General features: G+C 36.4%; 1 protein-coding gene across 2 annotated transcripts; it reads right to left on the reverse strand.

Annotated features, from left to right (window-relative positions):
* Window positions 1-1,703: 1,703 nt before the first annotated feature.
* Cc2d2a (Coiled-coil and C2 domain containing 2A) lies at window positions 1,704-25,326 on the reverse strand. 2 transcript variants are annotated; one of them, XM_075296951.1, is made up of 10 exons: window positions 23,496-25,326; window positions 16,937-17,661; window positions 16,631-16,869; window positions 16,454-16,574; window positions 10,931-11,099; window positions 10,402-10,869; window positions 10,096-10,344; window positions 9,788-10,026; window positions 9,602-9,728; window positions 1,704-1,937 (listed from the first exon to the last, which is right to left on the reverse strand). In XM_075296951.1, exons 1-10 carry the CDS (start codon window positions 25,179-25,181, stop codon window positions 1,749-1,751), a joined length of 4,212 nt encoding a protein of 1,403 aa, XP_075153066.1. In that variant the 5' UTR covers window positions 25,182-25,326; the 3' UTR covers window positions 1,704-1,748. The 2 variants fall into 2 exon arrangements, with proteins under 2 accessions (XP_075153066.1, XP_075153065.1); XM_075296950.1 differs by having other exon boundaries at window positions 10,931-11,105; window positions 23,496-25,325.
* Between the last annotated feature and the right edge of the window lie 463 nt (window positions 25,327-25,789).

Below are 25,789 nucleotides of genomic sequence, written 5' to 3' on the forward strand. Positions count from 1 at the left end.
GCACAAGTAGTTGTTATTGATGTAGGTCGGATGGTATAGCAAATGGGCCATATCGGTCCACTTTTACGTATAGCCTCCATATAAATGGACCCCCAAATTTGGCTTGCGAGGCCTCTAAGAGAGGAAAATTTCATACGATCCGGCTAAAATTTGGTACATGGTGTTAGTAGATGGTCTCTAACAACCATGCAAAAATTGGTTCACATCGGTCCATTATTATATATAGCTACCATATAAACCGATCCCCCGATTTGGCTTGCGGAGCCTCTAAGGGAAGCAAATTTTATCCGATCCGGCTGAAATTTATGATGTTAGTATATGGTCTCTAACAACCATGCAAAAATTGGTCCATATCGGTCCATAATTATATATAGCCCCCATATAAACCGATCCCCCGATTTGGCTTGCGGAGCCTCTAAGAGAAGCAAATTTTATCCGATCCGGCTGAAATTCAGTACATGGTGCTGGTATACGGTCTCTAACAATCATGCACAAATTGGTCAACATTGGTCGATAATTATGTATAGCCCCCATATAAACTGATCCCCATATTTGGCTTGCGGAGCCTCAAAGAGAAGCAACTTTCATCCGATCCGGCTGAAATTCGGTACATGGTGTTCGTATATGGTCTCTAACAATCATGCAAAAATTGGTCAACATTGGTCCATAATTATTATAGCCCCCATATAAACCGATCCCCAGATTTGGCTTGCGGAGCCACTAAGAGAAGCAAATTTAAACCGATCCGGATGAAATTTGGAACATGGTGTTGGCATATAGTCTCTAACAACCATGCAAAAATTGTATAAACCGATCCCCAGATTTGACCTACGTCCGTTGAAACTTACTACGTGGTGTTAGTATATGATCTCTAACAACCATGCAAAAATTGATCCATATCGGTTCATAATTATATATATATCCCCCATATAAACCGATCCCCAGATTTGACCTCCGGGGCCTCTTGAAGGAGCAAAATTCATCCGATCCCGGTGAAATTTGGGACATTTCGCCAAATATATACCTATTTAATCGACCTTTTCGTTTGTCTACTATATATTCCGGACTAACTTACAATTTAGAAGATGATGTTAAGAAGTTTTAAGATGCCTTGCCATCGACCGCAACCCAAGTAATTTAATTGTGGATGACCGTCTTTAGTAGAAGTTTCTACGCAATCCATGGTGGAGGGTACATAAGATTCGGCCTAGCCGAACTTACTTATCATAACTTCTTTTTAAAGCTTTGTGCAGTACAACGTAATGAGTCAACTCTATGGCGGATGGTGTATTTCCTTACATTTACATTTCTTAACTGGATCATATATCAGCTTAAGTAATAAGAGTAAACGATTATAAAGTTTATTACAAAACCAGTCCTTGTGATACCCAAATATTGTTTTCCTTCACATTAATCCCGGAAAATTATTTGTTCTTTTTTTAAAGCATCTAAATATATAAAATATTCTGCTTTAAAAAAATATCATAAAAATTACTAAAACTTATCTAGACATCATCATGGAAGCCAATTTGTTTGCTTAGAATTAAATGGATTCTAGAATAATTTCCCAAGCATATTCTCGTATCATTTGCCTGGATTTATGTCATTGTTGATGTATATAAATAAACATATTCCAAATGCATTTGGAGAAAACCAAAAAAAAAATGCATACACACATATCTGTCAAACTCATTCTTGAAATATTTTTATTTTTCAATTAAAACGATTTTATTATTATTACCATGATTTTATTTATTTATCACAACTGAGATTAGTAAAATCCATATGGATAGGATATTATTGGGATATGTGTGTATATGGACGGCCAATGAAAACTCAACATTCTTACTTGAATTTAAATGTATGCCAGTGGATTTAATACGTTCGGATATTTGATTTAGATTTGTATACGAGTAATTGAGAGTGAAACCATAAATCTGTAATTAAAACAAAATAATAAAATGTTATTGAAATAATACAATATTAAGCAATTAATATAAATATTTAATTTAAAATAGGTTTATATGGTAAAGAGATTATATTTAGTATTTATGTACATGTAAGTGCACAGCAAAAAACTATATGTGTCATAATTTAATATAAAATTTTTACTTCAATTTAATTCATTACACATACAACCTTTTCGTTAATAAACTAAGGAGAAGTTTCTTTCTGCTCTTCACTTTATCAAACCCACAGATCCTCTTATATTCGTATTGACTAAATGAATATTCGCAACATAATCAACGAAGAAGGCAGTCGAGCTGCCCGCTGTAACATCCCTACGGGAAATGGATCAACCCCAGGACAGGTACAGGGTTAAGCCCTGGTGTGTTCGGACTAGCCACAGTTCTGGTCCAAGCGTATGGAATCGACCGGAAAAATGTACACTTTAGGACACGACTTGGACTCATCCCAAACGATACGTCCTGGAACAACTTAGTAGGACTACCCCATAGACAACTGCTCATGAAACAGTCTGGGACCCTGTTTCCGTCCGTATTGCATCAGAAAGGAATATGTAGAACAATAAATAATTGTGATAGTTGCATTGTAGTAAAATTGTGTATTCAAATAGATTTTAATATCAAGTGAGTATAAAAATCAACACAGCACTAGTCCTGTATAGAAAATTTTGTCAAAATTTTATCTCCATAGAAAATCTTGTCAAAATTTTATCTCTATAGAAAATTTTGTCAAAATTTTATCTATATCGAAAATTGTGTCAAAATTTTATCTCTATAGAAAATGTTGTCAAAATTTTATCTCTATAGAAAATTTTGTCAAAATTTTATTTTATTTTATATTATGATATTTGATTTTGTCAAAATTTTATCACAATATAAAGTTTTATCAAAATTTTATCTCAATAGAAAATGTTGTCAAAATAGATATCAGGATAATTTTTTTATAATAATAATTTACTTAAAATCGGTTCAGATTTAGATATGGCTCCCACATATATCTTATGCCTGATTGTGCTTATATGGCCCCAGAAGGCAGGATTTAAATCTGATTTGCACAAGGAGTATATTCGTTGGTATCGTCAAGTGCGCCAAATACGGTCGAAATCAGTTCAGATTTTGTATATCTCCCATATAAAGGTACATTTACAAAAATCGACTATTTAGTGCAAATTTTTGGCGCACTTTACTAAGAAATAACGTTCTAAATATAATATATCGTTGATGAGTTTTTTGAAAGAACTTTCTTCTCATGTAATCGAAGGGAGCCACCGTGGTGCAATGGTTAGCATGCCCGACTTGCATACATAAGGTCGTGGGTTCGATTCCTGCTTCGACCGAACACCAAAAAGTTTTTCAGCGGTGGATTGTCCCACCTCACCCACATCAGTAATGCTGGTTACATTTCTGAGGGTTTCGAAACTTCTCTAAGTGGTTTCACTGCAGTGTGGCCGTTCGGACTCGGCTATAAAAATGAGGTCCCTTGTCATTGAGCTTAACATGGAATCGGGCACTCAGCACTCAGTGATAAGAGAGAAGTTCACCAATGTGGTATCACAATGGACTGAATAGTCTAAGTGAGCCTGATACATCGGGCTGCCACCTAACCTAACCATGTAATCGAAAAAAAACAAAAATTACGAAAATTGAATTGAACTATGGGGGCAAGGAACAATTTTTGATGTGCGTGAAGATAAATGTAGTTAGCACAGACACAAACCAATTTTTTGCAGAGCTCTGTTAATTAGTTAACATAGCTTCATAAAGCAGCTAACAGAGCACTGTAAAGAGTTGTTAGAAGTATGTTCTGCTCTAACCAATGATAGAATTATTTTTTGATCACCAGGAAAAATATTAAATGGTCTTCCTGCCCAATTTACTTTATCTAAAATTAAACCACTCATTTGTGATATTATCACTCACAGCTACATTCACACATATGTCTCAAAATTTTGCAGAAAATTTAGTTTTTCGGCACAATTTTTTGAGAGGATGGGACTCAAGTGACCATTGTGGCCACATGGGCAACTGTCCCACTATAACCCATGCACCATATGAAAGAGCTTGAAGAGCTCTATCGATATTTGGTAGAATTCAGTTTTGGAGAAAAATAAAATTATTTATAAAATTCTGGAGAGTATGCCTCCAGTGGCCATTTGAACATTTTATAAAGAATAGAGCTCTTTAAGAGCTCTGCACAAAAATGGTTTGTGTGTGTGATAACTAAATTCGGAATTTAACTTCACGCACATCAATTTTTGGAAATTATAAATATGAGTTGAAACCTTTATAATTATTGAACTAACTGTGATATTATTATGATTGTTATTGATTTTTGCAGGGAAACTTGTTTTTAGAAATATTGCCAAATATACCATTCCCAAAATTCGTATCAAAAATCCCAAAAGTCCCCAAAGTAGGGACATATATTAAAAACGTTCTTTTTTGTAATTTGCATATTTCCCAACTAATTACCGCAAGGATGTTAAACATGTTTACACATAATGATTTATAGAAAAGACAAGTGAATGAGGATGAAAATATTTTAAAACAAATTTTTTATACCCTCCACCATAGGATGGGGGTATATTAACTTTGTCATTCGGTTTGTAACGCATCGAAATATTGCTCTAAGACCCCATAAAGTATATATATATTCTGGGTCGTGGTGAAATTCCGAGTCGATCTAGGCATGTCCGTCCGTCCGTCTGTTGAAATCACGCTAACTTCCGAATGAAACAAGCTATAGACTTTAAACTTGGCACAAGTAGTTGCTATTGTAGGTCGGATGGTATTGCAAATGGGCCATATCGGTCCACTTTTACGTATAGCCCCTATATAAACCGACGCTCAGATTTGGCTTGCGGAGCCTCTTGGGGGAGCAAAATTCATCCGATCTGGTTGAAATTTGGTACATTGTGTTAGTATATGGCCTCTAACAACCATGCAAAAATTGGTCCATATCGGTCCATATATATAGCCACCATATAAACCGATCCCCAGATTTGGATTGCGGAGCCTCTAAGAGAAGCAAATTTCATCCGATCCGGCTGAAATTTGGTACACGGTGTAAGTATATAGTCTCTAATAACTATGCAAAAATTGGTCCACATCGGTTCATAATTATATATAGCCCCCATATAAACCGATCCCAGATTTGACCTCCGGAGCCCCTTGGAAGGCAAAGTTCACCCGATCCGGTTGAAATTTGGTACGTGCTGTCAGTATACGTTCTCTAACAACCATGCAAAAATTGGTACATGCCGGTCTTGATTATATATAACCCCCATTTAAACCGATCCCAAATTTGACCTCCGGAGCTCTTGGAGGAGCAAAATTCATCCGATCCGGTAGAAATTTGGTACGTGGTGTTAGTATATGGTATTTAACAATCATGCCAAAATTGGTCCATATCGGCCCATAATCATATATAGCCCCATATAAACCGATGCCCAGATTTGGTTTTGGAGCCCCTTGGGGGAGAAAATTTCATCCGATTCAGTTGAAATTTGGTACATTGTGCTAGTATATGACCGTTAACAGCCATACCTAACTAGGTCCTCATCGGTCTAAATTATATATAGCCCTCAGATAAACCGATCCCCAACCACACAACAATTAGTTCATATCAGTTCATAATTGTATATAACCCCATATAAAGCGACCCCAATATTTCAATTCTGGCTCTGCTCAAAAGTTCATATCGGTTCGTAATTATTTGTTGACTTCCCTATATATACCTTTTTTGTCCACTAAATTTCACGTATGAACTAACTTACAATTTAGAATACGATGTTAGAAGTAATATTTTCTACACAATCCACCGTCGTGCATGCCCGCCTTGCATACACAGGGTCGTGGGTTCGATTCCTGCTTCGACCGAACACCTAAAAGTTTTTCAGTAATGCTGGAACGCCGTTCGGACTCAGCTATAAAAAGGAGGTCCCTTGTCATTGAGCTAAAACATGGAATCGGGCAGCACTCAGTGATAAGAGAGAAGTTCACCACTGTGGTATCACAATGGAATGAATAGTCTAAGTGAGGCTGAAATATCGGGATGCCACTACACCTAACCTACACAATCCATGGTGGAGGGTACATAAGATTCGGTCTGACCGAACGGCCGTATATACTTGTTTCTTTTTAAAAACAACTTGACTAAAATGACCGATAAAAGCGTAAAACGTATGCTTGTTTGGTATTTTATAAGAAACCAGCAAAAGACATCTAGAAAAATGCTACAACAGAGAGAATGTTGGTGCCTTTTTCGGTATAATTTTGAAATTCCAAATTGTGGAGTCTACAATGTTTATTCTAAGGCACATAGCTGCACATTTTTTTCTAGAATGCGTAGAATTTTTTTTTTGGGAATATAGCTGAGAAAACAAGGATACTAACTCCAATTTGTTAAAATTTTGCCAACAATATATTATGGGGCCCATATTTCGAAAACTCTAAAAGATATTCGCTCACGCTCGTAAACATTTTTGAAATCGGTTCAAAATTTACCCCCGAGGTGACTAACTTTCAATGCCTACAGATCAGCCCGTTGACCCACTAGGAACCCACAAACATGCAAATTTAGAGGAAAACACCAGCTTACACACAAAAAACAAAAAAAGTAAAGTAGAAAGTCGGGCGGGGCCGACTATATCATATCCTAAACCACCCCTACAGAATTAGTAAACATTGTTTGTGGGGTATCAATGGTACAGGTTTTGGGAAAACCCGCATTTCCATATTTAAGAACATTAATGTGTACATGGTTATGGGAGTTTTATCACAATCTGAACAGAAATTTCTGATATTAGGAGCTATAGTTGATTCTGAGCCTACAGAGTTAGTATGCCACTAATATTGAGTCCATTATTAAAAAAGAGGAAATCGCTCAGTTAGTGTGGCAATAAATCCAAATTTCCGAAAATAGGGCAAAAGATTTATATAAGAGCTACATGTAAGTCTAAATATATCGGCTAATATATGTATATTTGAAATTTGAGCAACATTGGTTAATAAATAAGAGTATTATATATATAAATCTTAACCGATTTCGATGATTTTGTGCACATATAGTGAGTGCTATAGAACATTAAATTTGGCCCACTTTGAGTCAGATCGGTTTATAAATCTGGCGATACATGTATATGTATCTTAATCTGAACCGATTTCGATGAAATTTGGCACATCGGATTACTTTGTGGTAATTTTGACGCCGATCGGTTAGTAAATGATCGAAATATGACACCATTTGTCGAAATTGGGCGATACATATATATTGGAGCTATATCTAAATTTGATCCGATTTCTTCGAAATTCAATAGCGTTCGTCCTTATGCCCAAAAAACATTCTGTACCAAATCATCAAAATCGGTGAATAATTGCGTCCGGAATCCTGCAAACAACAAATCGACGGACATTCTGAGTCGATCGGTATATATTTTATGGGGTCTAAAATCTATATTTCTGGTAGGCATATTTTTTGGCAGATCAAAGTTATTATACCCTAACCACTATGTGGTTTAGGGTATAAAAAGCGATTTTGAAACACTGTACGTCGGTTGGAGTATTTTTGGGATTCTCTATGTTAGGTGTTATCCACATCGACTGCTCACAGGTATTTTATGTTCACGCGAAATTGAAGAAAAAGAATCCCACAAACGAAATAATTATATTTTCCGTAATAAAGAACCTGCCCAGACCTCCGATCATGTCAAAGTGTCTGCTACTCCATCCTCCTCTTGATTCGATCACATGGCGACCTCTTTTGTTTCTACACTTAAAAGAGTTGCCGCTAGCTACACATACTACATCATTGGCAAAGTTGGCCCTTATACGGTTTAGCCCCTGGTAGGTGAGGACTCAAGGTGGGCATATGGTTGAGTCCTCAACCACGGTTGCCAGATTTTTTTGAGAGAGATCACCAAAATTTCGAAATTATTTCCCCAAGAAATCCCCAACTAAAATATTTCCCCTACGAAAAATCCCCAAAGAAAAAAATTCATATAATTATTGTATGTGTGCAAATTTTATTCTATGAAAAATAAAAACAATCTTACAATATCGAATTCTTTAATAGGTAAGGACTTCAGCAAGTCTGTTAGCTCGTCAATTGTTGCAATCGATGTGTGTTTTGCAATAAAAATTGCGGAGTTTTTTCTTCCGAAAGTTATACCAAAACTAATCTACCAAAAATTGGTGAAAATCCAAACAAGAATTATTTTTCAAAATTTTATTTCTATAGGAAAATTTTCTCAAAATTCTATTTCAATAGAAGTATTTGTCAACATTTTATATCCTTAGAAAATTTTCTCAAAATTTTATTTCTAAAGAAAATTTTTTTAAAATTTTATTTTTTGAAAATTTTTTCAAAAAAGTATTTCTATTGAAAATTTTGTCAAAATTTTATTTTTATAGAAAATGTCAAAATTTTACTTCTATCGAAAATTTTCTCAAAATTTTATCAAAAGAAAATTTTTTCAAAATTTTATTTCAATAGAAAACTTTGTCAAAATTTTATTTCTATAGGAAATTGTGTCAAAATTTTAGTTCTATAGAAAATTGTGTCAAAATTTTATTTTATTTCGTTTTGTTTGTTATTTTTGGTTTCTCTTCTTCAACTTCTATAGATCATTTTGTCAACATTTTATTTATATAGAAAATTTTGTCAAAATTTTATTTCTGTAGAAGATTTTGTAAAAATTTTATTTTTATAGAAAATTTTGTCCCAATTTTATTTCTATAGAAAATTTTGTCAAAATTTTACCTCTATAGAAAATTGTGTCAACATTTTATTTCTATAGAAAATTTTTGAAACTTTTATTTCTATAGCAAATGTTGTCAAAATTTAATTTCTATAGCATTGTTATCAAAATTTTATTTGTATAGAAAATTATATCAAAAATTTATTTTTATAGGATGTTTTATCAAAATTTTATTTCTACAAAAATTTTTGTCAAAATTTTACTTCTTTAGAAAGTTTGTGAAGCACCTCTTAGTTGGAGAGGAATATTTTGCAAATTCTACCAAAGCCCATAAGCGTTATTGTACTTCGCTTTTACACGTTCTATAACAAATTTTATACTGTGATTGTGAAATATCCACAGAAAAAGTCCCAAATCACGACGTCATCCCCAGTCGAATCCCCGGATCCCCAAAGTGAAAAAAAAATATCCCCAACAACGAGAAAAAAATCCCCAGTTTGGGGAAAAATCCCCTAATCTGACAACACTGGTCTCAACCACAAACCATAAACCAATGGTTAACGGAAAAATTACTGAACATTAAAACAAACACTGAGGCATTGAAGGTCTGTCTCCCACCAAACATCCCCGACCATCCTGTGCTCTATGAATCCTATACTAGTTTTCATACATAGTCCCAAACTCCCATGAACTTCCACGTACCTGCCATCGGGGCCTATTTTGCAGGCCCTGAAAAAAATTTCGGTCGGGCTTCAACCTACCTACTTAAAGTTGGAATGTTACTGAGCCAATTGAATCGAGGTAAAATGAGACTCTGTGGTCATATTGCCTCTTCTCCTAAATTATTGATCTCTTTGGAAGCCTATATATTCTTCTTCCAACTACCTTCGTATAATTCCTCAAAATCAGATAATTTCTATCTGGTGTTAAACCTACCTTATAATTGGGAAACTCCGCAGCCAACATATTATTGTACTTTAGTTCTTCATAGGAAGATCCACCACCATAGGTAACACTCTGTTCCATTCCTTGTAAAATATTCAGCAAACGTGGTTGAAAGGCTCTAAAAACCATTACCCATGTGAAATATATTCCCAAAGATATCAAATTCCAGATACTCACCTATTCCAAATAGTTTTCCTCATTGTACGCCAAGCACTTATCTTCTTCATAATTTTCCTTTCAATGTTATGACGTAGCTCAAGAATACTAAATGATGGACGATATTTATAGCTAGGAGATTGAAAACCTCCCAAGGGAGCAGGATTTCTTTTGGAAAATCCTGGCAGCCAGCAAGAGGAATCATTGAAATTAAAACTCATCATAGTGACACGGGGCTCCGATTGGATATTAAGATAGAACTGAAAACAAGTAGCAGAAAAAAATATTTTTTTTTTTATAGGAATTTTCAAAAATATGTCTTAGCTTACATTATTGGTGGATACCACCATATGAATCTTGTACAGGGGACAAAATACATCCTTCACCGAGTAGCGTTTTCCTGAACAAGGATCTATGAATAGCATTTCCTCGTCGGAAGAATATAAAACATAAGAACATTCACCATGATCATAGGCAATGCCCAAGACCAACCAGCATTGTAAGCCCAAATGTAGGAGATAATTACAAAGTAAGACACCCAAGTCCTTTGGGGAACCCCAAGAAATTTCCAATAGCAACTGAGAAAAATACAAAATGTTTAAATAGAAAATGTTTAATATAACTTTCTAACTCACCTCATTATTCAACCATATCCCCTCGAATTTCTGGCAAGGATTATAACTTTTTGTCGTTGCTAACATTGAAGTATATCTACAAGCACTATCCAAAAGATTTTCACTAGCCTCTATGGGAAGCGGCAAAGCTTGAAGTAGCCGAGTAATACACACACGTTTCCCTTCGGCTGTACTTATTAAAGGATCTAGAAATTTTTCAGTATACATTTCCATTGCCTCCACTCTCCAATCATTAAGATAATAACGCATTTCTATTAATTCGGAACATTCCAAAGATTTAGTATTAATGGTGGGTAATTCTATTGAGGGTTCCACACTTAAATAGCACCATAAACGTACGGATTCTTTAATTTCTGGAAATTGTTCTATCACAATATTTGTATCAATATTTCCCGATATATTGTCCAATGAGGGCCTTTTATAGCCCAGAAGAATTTTTGGTATATTCAATTCAAAAACTCCATCAATCTGTGAGTGAAAAGTTTCCATATTATTAACATTTTTCTCAAATTTTTATTTTCTTTCTTACCTTTTGTTGTGCTAATATCGCATTTATGGGTATCCTATATTCTCCCAACCAATTATTTTGTATCCTTTGAAATATGTCGGCATTTCTTAGAGATGAATCATCATTCCATTGATTTTCCACCACTTCATCGAAAAGACAAATTTTGAAATCGTCCCGTAAATCGGCCAAGCTTCCACTGCAAATATTTTTGAAATAGGAAAATTACTGAAAGGGTTTGAGAGACCATCGAAAATACCTCCAGATTTTAAATTTCAAACTACGCGGATACGAATTACGGCATATGAGTTAATAACAGATTACGAAACCAATATAAACGTCATTAATGATTGCAATGTTACTTAAGAAGTCGACTTTCGATCTTTTGAAAATGTCGGAAACTCGTCTTTTCGAGTTTCCGACATTTTCAAAAATAGGACATTTTTTTGAGCTGTGATTAAGACAGTATAAAAATTTTGACTTGAGTATTTATTGTGCATAATTGCCCTCAATGAAATTGAATTCAAGAATTCTCATATACATACATTTAAATCTGACTCAATCTGGACGATATTGGCGAGACTTCTACTTAATCTATAGACTTAAATTCAAATTGGTTAACACCCAGGGGTGGAACACAATGTTACTAAAAAACAAGTCTAAAGTCGGACGAGGCCGACTATATTATACCCTGCACCACTTGTGGATCTGCAATTTCGATACCATCCGAAATCCTTCAAATGTGTTCGGTGCTATATATAAAGGTTTATGTTCTATTGACTTAAAATTTAAGTCGGTTAATGCCCTGGGGTGGAACACAATGTTAGTAAACAAACAAGTATATACGGCCGAAAGTTCGGCCAGGCCGAAGCTTATGTACCCTCCACCATGGATTGCGTAGAAACTTCCACTGAAGACTGTCATCCACAATCGAATTTCTTGGGTTGCGGTAACAATAGCCGATGGCAAGGTATCTTAAAACTTCCTAACACCGTAATATATACCACATAGTTCATACGTGGTATATATTAAACTACAAAAGACCGATTAAATACGTATATAATTAAGTTTAAAGTTTCTATAGAAATAAAATTTTGACAAAATAAAATTTTGACAACATTTTCTATAGAAGTAAAATTTGGAAAAAAAAATTATAGCAATAAAATTTGGAAAAAATTTTCTATAGAAATAAAATTCTGACAACATTTTCTATAGAATAAAAATTTTGACAAAATTTTCTATGGAAATAAAATTTTAACAAAATTTAAAAACATTTTGACAATGTTTTCTATAAAAATAAAATTTTGGTAGATTATTTGGGCTCACGCGGCAATCATGATTATGAACCGATAAGGACCAATTTTTGTGTGATTGGGGATCGCCTATATATAACTTTAGACCATGGACCAATTTTGGCATGATTATTAGCGACCTTATACTAACACCACGTTGCAAATTTCAACCGGATCGGATGAAGTTTGCTCCTCTAAGAGGCTCCGGTCCGGCAAATGTGGAGAACGGTTTATATGGGGGCTATATATAATTATGGACCGATATGGACCAATTCTTGCGTGTTTGTTGGAGACCACATTCTAACACCACGTTCCAAATTTCAACCGGATCGGATGAATTTTGCTCCTCCAAGAGGCTCCGGAGGACAAATCTGGGGATCGATTTATATGGGGGCTATATATAATTATGGACCAATATGGACCAATTCTTGCATGGTTGTTAGATACCATATACTAACACCACGTACCCAATTTCAACCGGATCGGATGAATTTTGCTCCTCTAAGAGGCTCCGGAGGTCAAATCTGGGGATCAGCTTATATGGGGGCTATATATAATTCTGGGCCGATGTGGACCAATTTTTGCATGGTCATTAGAGAACATATACCAATACCCTGTATCAAATTTCAGCCGGATCGGATGAAATTTGCTTCTCTTAGATGCTCCGCAAGCCAAATCTGGGGATCGGTTTATATGAGGGCTATATATGATTATGGACCGATGTGGACCAATTTTTGCATGATTGTTAGAGACCATATACTAACACCATGTACCAAATTTCAGCCGGATCGGATGAAATTTGGTTCTCTTAGAGGCTCCGCAAGCCAAATCGGGGGATCGGTTTATATGGGTGCTATATATAATTATGGACCGATATGGACCAATTTTTGCATGGTTGTTAGAGACCATATACTAACACCATGTACCAAATTTCAGCCGGATCGGATGAAATTTGCTTCTCTTAGAGCAATCGCAAGCCAAATTTGGGGGTCCGTTTATATGGGGGATATACGTATAAGTAGACCGATATGGCCCATTTGCAATACCATCCGACCTACATCGGAAGTTAGCGTGATTTCAACAGACGGACGGACGGACATGCTCAGATCGACTCAGAATTTCACCACGACCCAGAATATATATATACTTTATGGGGTCTTAGAGCAATATTTCGATGTGTTACAAACGGAATGACAAAGTTAATATACCCCCATCCTATGGTGGAGGGTATAAAAATATGGGAAATATTTAAATCTAAAACAATTTTATAGGCAACTTAACGGTATTAACCGATATTAACCAAATTTGGCACACATCGGGCAATAGGTATATACGGGAGCTATATTATATCTAAATCTGAACCGACTTAAACCAGCTGCCCCAGCAAAAAAAAAATTGAAGTTGTTCCACAAACATTTCTTTTAAAGCGCATCCCGGGATCTCCTAACGATTTGTTTTCACTTCCGATGCAATCCTTTTGGACAAGTCTTATGTTAGAAAGTACAGAATTAGGCCGTTTTAAGTGAAAATTTAAGTTTTGGACAATTAAATTTCATTTCATTCATTCATTTCATTCATTTATCATTTTCGCATAATCTGTAAGCCTATTGTGGCCAAATCGATCATAAGCATCAACATGAGAGACCATAAGTACAATATTAAGATATTAATACTTAATAGACAAATAGATAACTTAATAATAAAGCTACAAATAAAAATTACAAGTTTATAATTAAATTTCAAAAACAGAATAGAAAATCAATAAAGAAAAGGTAAAACAATAGTAAAATAATAAAAAAAAAATAAAAAATCATCCCCGTTGGGATTTTAACCTGCCCGTATAATTTTTTTTAACTCTAACAACAATGCAATCCACAGCGGTCCATAATTATATATAGCCCCCATATAAACCGATCCCCAAATTTGACCTCCGGAGCCCCTTGGAAGTGCACAATTCACCCGATCCGGTGTAACGGAACGAAATACATTTTTGTATTGTATTCGTCCGTACATAGATTTATTTGATTGTGCCTCCTGTTGTTTAATGTATGTGTGCCTTTTATGGCCACATACCCACTGCCCTACTCTCCACATAGCCACTGTCATTCAATAGAGTCTGGGTGGGTAAGGGGAAAATAATTAATATGGCAGTCCGACTTTGAGGAACATTTATTTTAGTTTGCTATGAACATAATTCTCACCTACGTTGTGGCTGAGGGAGAATATAAACTCGGTGGTTTTGGACAACGAAGAAGAGTCTCCCGACAGCCGAAGGGTACTGAACACGACAAGTGGCACGACCGCAGTCAGTTCACACTAAGCGACAGGAACTCTATCCCCGCACTAAGTGTCTCGGCATTTAGCTTGCTTGCGCGCTAATAGCTTCGGCTATTAGGTTGCTTCCGCACTAATTGTTTCGGCTATTAGCTTGCTTCCGCACTAGTAGCTTCGGCTATTAGATTGCTTCCGCACTAATTGCTTCGGCAATTAGCTTGCTTCCGCACTAATCGTATCACCGACGATTAGCTTGCTTCCGCACTAATAACTTCGGCTATTAGCTTGCTTCCGCACTAATTGTTTCGGCAATTAGCTTGCTTCCTCACTAATCGTTTCACCGACGATTAGCTTGCTTCCGCACTAATAGCTTCGGCTATTAGCTTGCTTCCCCTAGTAGTTTCGACAAATAGTTTATAGTTTTGTTACTAACCCAACAACGAATCAACAATCAACATCGAATCACCACCTCACCCGGATTGTCAACATCGCTATCCACGTGGAATCGCCGCATCACCCGAATCAACAACGTATCGCCGCATCACCCGAATCAACAACATATCGCCGCATCACCCGAATCATCAACATCGGCCAACCATCGACAGCCGACCAAACCAACACAACCAGCCACCGACGGCTGACCAGCAACTACCATCACCGCTACCGAACCATTAACCGAATCAACAACCGAACAATCAACCGAACCGTCAACCGAATCACCAACCGATCATCATCACCGCAACAACGACTTTAGCCGAACCAAATCGTCAACAACCGCCGACTTCAGTACTAAGAGGCTACGTAATAAATCACCGCCCCTCAGCATACCGTGCAGACATAAACATTATACGTATATAAGGTCAAATAAATAAAGCTCGTACTAATATTATTGTATAAATACCACCAAATCGTGTGTTCTTAATTTAAGGTTTGTGGGTCCTTAAAGTTGATCCGGGACGACCACTGGTCTACCTCAGCCGACGACAAAACCACGTTACACCGGTTGAAATTTGGTACGTGGTGTTTGTATATGGGGTCCAACAACCATGTCAAAATTGGTCCATATTTATATGTAGCCCCCATTTAAACCGATTCCCAGATGTGACCTCCGGAGCTCTTAGATGAGCAAAATTCATCCGATCCGGTTGTAATTTGGTACGTGGTAAAATTCGGTACATTGCGCTAGCAAAATTGGTCTATATAGGTCTATAGTTATATATAGCCGATCACCAAAAATAATCTACCAAAATTTTATTTCTATAGAAAATTTTGTCAAAAATTTATTACTATAGAAACTGAATTATATACGTATTTAATCGGCCTTTTTTATTTTTGTTTAATATATACCCCGTATGGACTAACTTACAATTGAGAAAACGGTGTTAAGAAGTTTTAAGATGCCTTGTCATCGGCAAGTGTTATCGCAACCCAAGTAATTCGATTGTACATGACATTCATTAGTAGTTTATACAAATATATACGGCCGAACTTACGGCCGTATATACTTTTTTTTTTGTGACGGGATGCATCTATCACGGCATCGAGAAATGGTACGATAAACAAAAGATTTATTTACTATTAAATACTGAAGGACTTTACCGATAGCCACTTGTGGTCTTCCAGTCAAATAAATAAATATATACCAAATTATCAAGCCTGAATTCCATTGTGCATAAATTTATTCCTGAATCCGTTAGATCAAAATGCTTTTGTGAGTTTGTAACCAATAACTGTCACAGGAATAAATTTGTCAGCTGTTGATGGCATCCTTAAGATGGTTGAAATACATATCCGCCATGCTCTATGTATTTGTGTAGGGGTAATTTTCTAGATTTCCAATTTCAGGCAAATGGGATTTAAATTACGATATCTAAAAGCCCAGTTTATATATCGAATACAAATTTCGGTATCTAAATGCTCAGTAAATTTATTATATCCGCATCATCCTTCTATGGTTCTGAGTATACAAATTATATTTTACCTTAAATTCAATATTAACTGCTCATTCCATGTAGGATTTGAACCTTCAGCTGTCATAGTGCGACAAAATTTATCCCTATAGCTTATAGCTATAAATGACCTTACATTGGAATATTTTAGATCTAAAAATAAAATCTATTACTAATAGGGGACAAAAATAGGTTCACTTCTTTCGTACTTTGTAACAAAAATACATTTGTCGATTCCGGACTGCTACGGCCTTTACTATCCGTATCATCGGGATTTGTAATACGCACAGGAATACCAGTGGCTCTGATGATATTACAGACAATTTTAAAATTTTGAGGACAATCCAATGAGAAATTTTGTGTACTAGTAGGGGAGGATAATGGCTGATGCAGGTTACGGGATGCTAGATGGGGTTGGAATATCAAACGAATGGCATTAAAGAGAGCACTGAAATGACGAAAAAAAATATTTTACCATATATTTTAAGGTTTAATAAAGCTCTACAAAGACTCACCTCCAACTCATGGGCTCATCATATAAAAGTAAATTTTCATGACTTGCCACCATTTTATTCAAACGATTGCATTGATTCTGTATGCTTTCATAGAGATTCTTTAAATATTTCTTACCCTCATGTTTATGCAAATCAATTGGATCCATCCAATTGCCTGGATCTATGACACATTCCTCCGTTTCCCAATCAAATTCCAATTCATGATCCAACATCCGCACAAATTTCAAATCTCGGGTACGTGCATCATTTTTCGCATAACGTGAACGTAGAACTCTCAATCGGGGATTATTCTCTACTTCCGATATATCACAGAAGCGTAAAAGATCTTCGTGAAAAATACATGTTTGAGATAGTGGACCTTGTTCCAATTCTTCTTCAGTTTCACTACATGACAACGCCGACTGATGGTCATAATGTCCATCTAACTGAGATGTATTTGAGGGTAAAGGAGGCAATAATTTCCGCTGATACCATTCCCTCATTATATGTTTGGGAATGTGGGTATGTTGTTTTGGAGCTGGAAATAATTTCTTCACAATTTCTGGTGGATAAAGTTGATCATCGCTTTCCAGATCCAATCTCAAATAACCCGAAATTGGTTGTTTATGTGAGGAAAACGTTATAGTGAAACTTTGTGCTTCCATTGTCATTGGTGACGATAATGGCAAGGGCACAATAATATTGGCTATTTTTTGCGATGAAGATATTTTGGATTTTTTATAGAGCTAAAAGAAAACACAATGTAAAATTGGAGTTAGTAAACGCAACCAAGGGAGGTTTAGGATATAGCAAAAAAAAAAAATTATAAAAAAGGAAAAACATAACAAAAGAAAAGCAAATAAAAATTCCGTCAAACCGGTCCATATTCTGCGAACTAGTAGAGATACATGCATTATTTTCTGTAGGTTTTTTTTTACGTTAGGTTAGGTGGCAGCCCGTTGTATCAGGCTCACTTAGACTATTCAGTCCATTGTGATACCACATTGGTGAACTTCTCTCTTATCACTGAGTGCTGCGCGATTTCATGTTAAGCTCAATGACAAGGGACCTCCTTTCTATAGCCGAGTCCGAACGGCGTTCCATATTACAGTGAAACCATTTAGAGAAGCTTTGAAACCCTCAGAAATGTCACCAGCATTACTGAGGTGGGATAATCCACCGTTGAAAAACTTTTTGGTGTTCGGTCGAAGCATGAATCGAACCCACGACCTTGTGTATGCAAGGCGGGCATGCTAACCATTGCACCACGGTTGTTTTTTACGTTGTAACATAGCAAATCCATAATTGCGGATTTGGCAGTTGAAACAAATCCACACACGCTCATAGGCCAGTCCCAGGACCCACTAGATAGGAACTTATAGGCAGCTTTCGCACCAAAAACTTCTTATTGATAACTTTACTCACTGAAGAGTTCCAGACTTATTTCAAATAGTTTATGTTAGGGGCTGCCACTACACCTAATCTAACCTAGATTATTTAGTCCAATGTGAACTTCTCCCTTATCAATGAGTGCTGCGCACATTTAAGTGAAACCACTTAGAGAAGCTTTGAAACCCTCAGAAACATCAACAGCATAAATGTGAGCGGTAAATCCACAGCTGAAAAACTTTTTGGTGTTCGGTCGAAACTGGGGTTGAACCCACGATCCTATGTATGCAAGGCGGGTACCATTGCACCGAGCTATATCTAAATCTGAACCGATTTCGATGAAATTTTGCACACTTGAAAGGTGATGAATTAGTCTACGTTGTGCCAAATTCGACGCCGATCGGTTAGTAAAGAAGCACAATCTGAGCCCATTTATCGAAATAGGGCGATACATTTATGTAGGAACTACATCTTAACAGGTTAGCTGATAAGTCCCCGGTCTAACAAGGAAAAACACATTCGTTTTTATTATTCAACATAGTTCCCTTCAAAAGCGATACAACGATTATAACGACCTTCCAATTTTTTGATACCATTTTGGTAGTACTCCTTCGGTTTTGCCTCAAAATAGGCCTTAGTTTCGGCGATCATCTCTTCATTGCAGCCAAATTTTTTCCCTGCGAGCATCCTTTTGAGGTCTGAGAACAAGAAAAAGTAGCTGGGACCAGATCTGGAGAATACGGTGGATGGGGAAGCAATTCGAAGGCCATTTCATGAATTTGTGCCATCGTTCTCAATGATTTGTGGCACGGTGCATTGTCTTGGTGGAACCACACTTTTTTCTTCTTCATATGGGGCCGTTTTGCCGCGATTTCGACCTTCAAACGCTCCAATAACGCCATATAATAGTCACTGTTGATGGTTTTTCCCTTCTCAAGATAATCGATAAAAATTATTCCATGCGCATCCCAAAAAAACAGAGGCCATTACTTTGCCAGCGGACTTTTGAGTCTTTCCACGCATCGGAGACTGTCCACCGGTCGCTGTCCACTCAGCCGACTGTCGATTGGACTCAGGAGTATAGTGATGGAGCCAGGTTTCATCCATTGTCACATATCGACGGAAAAACTCGGGTGTATTACGAGTTAACAGCTGCAAACACCGCTCAGAATCATCAACACGTTGTTGGTTTTGGTCAAATGTGAGTTCGCGCAGCACCCATTTTGCACAGAGCTTCCGCATACCCAAATATTGATGAATGATATGACCAACACGTTCCTTTGATATCTTTAAGGCCTCTGCTATCTCGATCAACTTCATTTTACGGTCATTCAAAATCATTTTGTGGATTTTTTGATGTTTTCGTCGGTAACCACCTCTTTCGGGCGTCCACTGCGTTCATCGTCCTCCGTGCTCATTTCACCACGCTTGAATTTTGCATACCAATCAATTATTGTTGATTTCCCTGGGGCAGAGTCCGGAAACTCATTATCAAGCCAAGTGTTTGCTTCCACCGTATTTCTTCCCTTCGGACAACAGTATTTTATCAAAACACGAAATTCCTTTTTTCCCATTTTTTCACAATAACAAAAGTTTCTTCACAAAAGACGCTCTATCCCACAAACTAATTGACTTAGGTTAGGTTAGTTTAGGTGGCAGCCCGATGTATCAGGCTCACTTAGACTATTCAGTCCATTGTGATACCACATTGGTGAACTTCTCTCTAACTAATTGACTTACAGACGTCAAATTTTGACACGATTCATTTGAAGGTTGGTACTATATAAAAATAAGATGCATTTAATACTAGCGACGACATTTATGTGTCAGGCCGGGGACTTACCAACCTGTTAATTTGATCTGATTTTTAATATCCACGACCATAGAATGGTGACGGGGGTGTAACAAGTTTGTCATTCCGTTTGTAACACATCGAAATATCGATTTCCGACTATATAAAGTATATATATCCTTGATCAGGGAGAAATTCTAAGACGATATAACCATGTCCGTCTGTCTGTCTGTTGTAATCACGCTACAGTCTTCAATAATGAAGTCATCGAGCTGAAATTTTGCACAAACTCGTCTTTTGTCAGCAGACAGGTCAAGTTCGAAGATAGGCTATATTGGTCCAGGTTGTGATATAGTCCCCATATAAACCGACCTCGCGATTTCGGGTCTTGGCCTTATAGAAATAGAAGTTTTTATCCAATTTGCCTGAAATTGGAAATCTAGAGGTATTTTAGAACCATAAAGAGGTGTGTCAAAAAATGGTGAGTATCGGTCCAGGTTTTGGTATAGCCACCATATAGACCAATCTCCAGACTTTATTTCTTGGACTTACATAACCGTAGTTTTTATCCAATGTGCCTGAAATTGGAAATCCTAGAGATATTGTAGGACCATAAAGAGGTGCGCCGAGAATGGTGAGTATCAGTCTATGCTTTAGTATAGCCCCCATATAAACCGATCTCTCCGATTTTTCTTTTTGGGCTTGTAAAAACCGTAGTTTTTGTCTAATTTGCCTGAAAATCTGGAGGTTTTTTAGGACTATAAATAGGTATGCAAGAAATGATTTTATTATTTGAGATTCTAGAAACCGTAGTTTTTATCCAATTTGCCTGAAATTTGAAATTTAGAAGTATTTTAGGACCACAAAGAGGCGAACCGAAAATGGTCAGTATTGGTACATGCTTTAGTATAGCCTCCATAAGGTCGACCTCCCAATTTAACTCCTTGGGTTTCTAGTAACCATAGTTATTATCCGATTTACGTGTATCGGATTTAGTTTTTATACCCACCACCATAGAATGGTGACGGGGGTATAATAAGTTTGTCATTCCGTTTGTAATACATCGAAATATCGATTTCCGACTATATAAAGTATATATATTCTTGATCAGGGAGAAATTCTATGGCGATATAAGCATGTCCGTCTGTCTGTCTGTCTGTCTGTATATCTGTTGTAATCACGCTACAGCCTTCAATAATGGCGCTATCGTCCTGAAATTTGGCACAGATTCGTCTTTTGTTTGCAGGCAGGTCAAGTTCGAAGATGGGCTATACCAGTCCAAGTTTTGATATAGTCCCCATATAAACGGTTCTCCCGATTTGGGGTCTTGGGCTTATAAAAACTGTAGTTTTTATCCAATTTGCCTGAAATTGGAAATCTAGAGGTATTTTAGGACCATCAAAAAGTGTACCGAAAATGGTGCATGTTTTGGTATAGCCCCCATATGGACCGATTTTGCTTCTTGGGCGTCTAGAAAGTGTATAGTCTATTCGATTTGCCTGAAATTGGAAATCTAGAGGAACTCTAGGACCATAAAGAGGTGTGTCGAAAATGGGGTGTATCGGTCCATGTTTTGATATAGCCCCCATATAGACCGATCTCCCAATTTTACTTCTTGGGCTTCTAGAATCCGTTGTTGTTACCCAATTTGCCTGAAATTGGAAATCTAGAGGTATTCTAGGACCATAAAGACGTGTGTCGAAAATGGTGAGTATCGGTCCGTATTTTGATATAGCCCCCATATAGACCGATCTCCCGATTTTACTTCTTGGGCTTCTAGAATCCGTAGTTTTTACCCAGTATGCCTGAAATTGGAAATCTAGAGGTATTCTAGGAAAATAAAGAGATGTGCAGAAAATGGTGATTCTCGGATCATGTTTTGATATAGCCCCCATATAAAACCGATCTCCCGATTTTACTTCTTGGGCTTCTAGAATCCGTAGTTTTTACCCAATTTGCCTGAAATTGGAAATCTAGAAGTATTCTAGGAAAATAAAGAGATGTGCCGAAAATGATGATTATCAGTCCATGTTTTGATATATAGACCGATCTTCAGATTTTACTTCTTAGGCTTCCAGAATCCGTAGTTTTTACCCAATTTGCCTTAAATTGGAAATCTACACACAAAAAAAATGTTTCTGATTCAATCACGAAATTAATTGATCTAATTAATTTTTAATTGAAATGTCTTCAATCACAGAAATGATAGTATCAATTAAAAAATTAATTGAAGGTCAATTAAAAAGTTAATTGATCCAATTAATAAATTAATTGATACTATTATTTTTGTGATTGATTTTTGTTTCAATTAAAAAAATTTTTGAATCAATTAAATTTTTAATTGAACATTTTTGAAACCTCAATTAAAATTTTAATTGGAAAAATTTTGGTGAAATTTTTTTGTGTGTAAAGGTATTCTAGGAAAATAAAGAGATGTGCCGAAAATGGTGATTATCGGACCATGTTTTGATATAGCCCCCATATAGACCGTTCTCCCGATTTTACTACTTGGGCTTCTAGAATCCGTAGTTTTTATCCAATTTGCCTGAAATTGGAAATCTAGAGGTATTCTAGGACCATAAAGAGGTGTGCCGAATATATTTAGTATCGGTACAGTTTTTGATATAGCCCCCTTATAAACCGGCCCTCCGATTTGGGGTCTAGATTCTAGAACTACAATTAAATGTGCTGAATACTGTGTGTATGGTTCCATGTTTTGGTACTCCAATTTAACTCCTAGGGTTTCTAGAAATTGTAGTTTTTATCCGATTTGCCACAAATTGAAAATATACTGGCATTTTAGACCCACAACAAAGTGTATATGATTTAGTTTTATCGGTCCATTTGGTAAGGCCTCCATGTAGACCGTTTTGACTTACTGATCATGAAAATTGCTTGCAACTGAGTGTAAATTTCCATATTTTACTCCTCGAATCATTTTGAAAAATGGGGGTGAAAATCTGCAGATTTTAGATTTCAAATCAAGTCGTTATTTCATAATTTTCTTGCACACTTACAAGAGATGTTAATGATTCCTCTAAAACTCAAACAAAAATGGTTCTTACAAATCCAGAATCTGATATAGTCTTCATAGGTAAAATCTTTAAATTTATCTTCGGGAAGTGTACTGGTTGAACTGCTTGGGAGAATATTTGCCATCAAACCCAAAAAATGCCATCTAATAAATTTCATTAAAATCGATTAATAATTGTGACTGGAATCATGCGAACAACACATACATGGACAGACGGACGGACACCAAGAGCTAGATCGACTCAGGATGCGATTCTCAATCGATCGTTTGGAGACACAGCATTAGTGAACACAACGGTAACACTGGCTTACGAAGTTAAAACTATAAAGTCAATATAGGTTAAAATCTCTCTATACTCTACTCACCTTAATCTTGATATCCTTGGGTAATCTACGATTTAAAACAATGCCTAAATTTTCATTAATCTTGAAACTTAAATCTCTTTCCAGTCTATAGCAACGAGTTTCACCAACCATTTGACCATCGAAAAATACACGCATATAATAACTATGAAGTTTCTTGGGACCAGGGGCAATGGCTAAATCCTCATCATTATCTAGTACGCGTATAACATCAATACGAGGCTCTTTGGGATTGGCGAAACAACGCTCAAATTCATCTCGCAGTTGTGAAGATAGTTGGCCCACATTAGGTTTACGAGGTCTCGCTAAGATATCTTCACCGGCATTACGTTCCAAACGCCACAAACGCTTGCAACGATAATACTCTTCTAGTTTCTCACGATATATTTCATTAAGATCTGTATCGAATCGTTGAGACCATAGCTTTTGACGTTTTCTCATTTCAGTCACCGTTAGATCTTCGATTTTGAGACGTAATTTCAGTCGTGTATATTGATGGCTTTGTTCTTTACGTAAATTTTTCAATTTCAGCCAATTCTCTAGGATATCTTGCAGAAGCTGCTTATTCGTATTTTCTTCACCGTAAAGTTTTTCCCTTAAAGCTTTCACCTTAAACATACGTTGCTCTATGGCTAAGGCTTTTTTCTGTTGCTCTTCGATTGCAAGAGAGTTGGTTCTTCCCGAATTCTCTTCATTTTTGAGTAAATCATTGAGAACATTTCTCTCTACCTGAAGATCAGCATAGAGTTTTTCTGTTATTTTCTCCTTTAAACGTTGATTACGATGCTCGTAGATCAACTCCAAGTTATTGGCCAAACGATGTTCCTCCTGAAGCTCGGGATGTTCGGTAAAACGTAAATCTTTAATATGAAGCTTTATCAGTTTTTTCGATGGTATATCCATCGAATCCCATGAGGGTTCCATAAATATGGGCTTAAATTTGAAATCACACAGAGTTGTACAGAGGCCAATGTCGTAGAAAAGTTTGACATATTTTTGTGAATTTTTCAAAACTTTGACCATATCCATGTTGACTTTAGTTCGCCGATATTTAGCTTCCATATACAAACGATTAATCATTAAATTTACATTGGAATTTAAACTCGAGCCCTTGGAATATGTCAGCAACGAAGTTTCCGCTTCCACATTAGGTTTGTAGCAGAGGTCTTCAAAATTTCCTATAAAATCATTGCTAACCAATTTGATTAAACTTTCCATGGTTTCATCATCGATTTGTATGAAAGTCGAGGCCAATGTTGGTTGTTGGCCGCTACGTGTCGTAGTAGACAAATCATCAGTGGATTGTTTGGAGATAATCTCCTCGGGGTCTCCACCACTGCTCACATCTGCCTCTTCTTCTCCTTCACCAAATGGTGATATACCCCCACTCGTGTTTCTTCTTGCACTAACCGACTCCAACTCCTCGTCTGCCGTCATTGGTGTACCACAAAAAAATCGTTCACTTGGTGACTTATTATCTTCTTCTCTAGTCTCATTATTACTTGATTCACTTATAAGGCTGGAGTTTTCCAACAATGCCATCACCTCCTTTTCATTTTCTTCGAATTCATGGGTAACGTGTGTTTTACGTTTATGAGCTATGTGCTTCACTTTACCACGTACACTTTTTGATTTTTGAGATTTTGAGGCTTTCTTTTTGCGCCTTGTTACCATTTGTATTTCATTCATTTTTTTCTTTTTTACGATTCGGCTCACCGGCTATAAAATGTTTATTGTGTCTGTTTTCTTTTCTTTTTTTCATAAATGTCAAATTTCCTTGTTTCGATTGCTATAGTAACCAAGGGTTGGATTTTTCGGGGTGGTTTTGGTTGCTCTGATACAAGATAGAAGGCAATTGCTTAGTAAAGATTTACACCTTTTAAGGTAAAGCCTTGTGGTTGTGGGCTTGGCTAGAAACCAAATTTTTCGAAAAAGGCCTTATCAACGAATAGTTTGAGATTTGAATGGAAAGTAAAATTCCGAACCATGGGAACTATATGCCATGGGAACTATATGCCATGGGAACTATATGCCATGGGAACTATATTAAGTTTGCCATTCCTAATGCAGTGTTGCCAGAAGTAGGGGGAATTCCCTAATGTAGGTTTTTTTTCTAATATTTAGCGTATTGTAGGGACGTTGGGGCACAATGTTTTCACTCAACACAATTTTTATTTATATGCAATTTTTTCTCAAATAGAAAATTTTGTCACAATTTTATTTCAACAGAAAAATTTGTCAAAACTTTATTTCTATAGAAAATTTTGTCAAAATTTTATTTCCATAGAAAATTTTTT

The sequence above is a fragment of the Haematobia irritans genome, chromosome 2 (assembly GCF_050003625.1).
Source record: "Haematobia irritans isolate KBUSLIRL chromosome 2, ASM5000362v1, whole genome shotgun sequence".
NCBI lineage: Eukaryota > Metazoa > Arthropoda > Insecta > Diptera > Muscidae > Haematobia > Haematobia irritans.

Excerpts from the sequence above, each read along its gene's own strand:
- Cc2d2a (XM_075296950.1), bottom strand. The coding sequence starts at position 25,181 with ATGAATGAAATACAAATGGTAACAAGGCGCAAAAAGAAAGCCTCAAAA. Across the intron at positions 10,345-10,401 it reads GGATATGGTTGAATAATGAG|TTGCTATTGGAAATTTCTTG; the intron begins GTGAGTTAGAAA and ends TATTTTTCTCAG. Across the intron at positions 9,729-9,787 it reads AGGAAAACTATTTGGAATAG|AGCCTTTCAACCACGTTTGC; the intron begins GTGAGTATCTGG and ends AATGGTTTTTAG.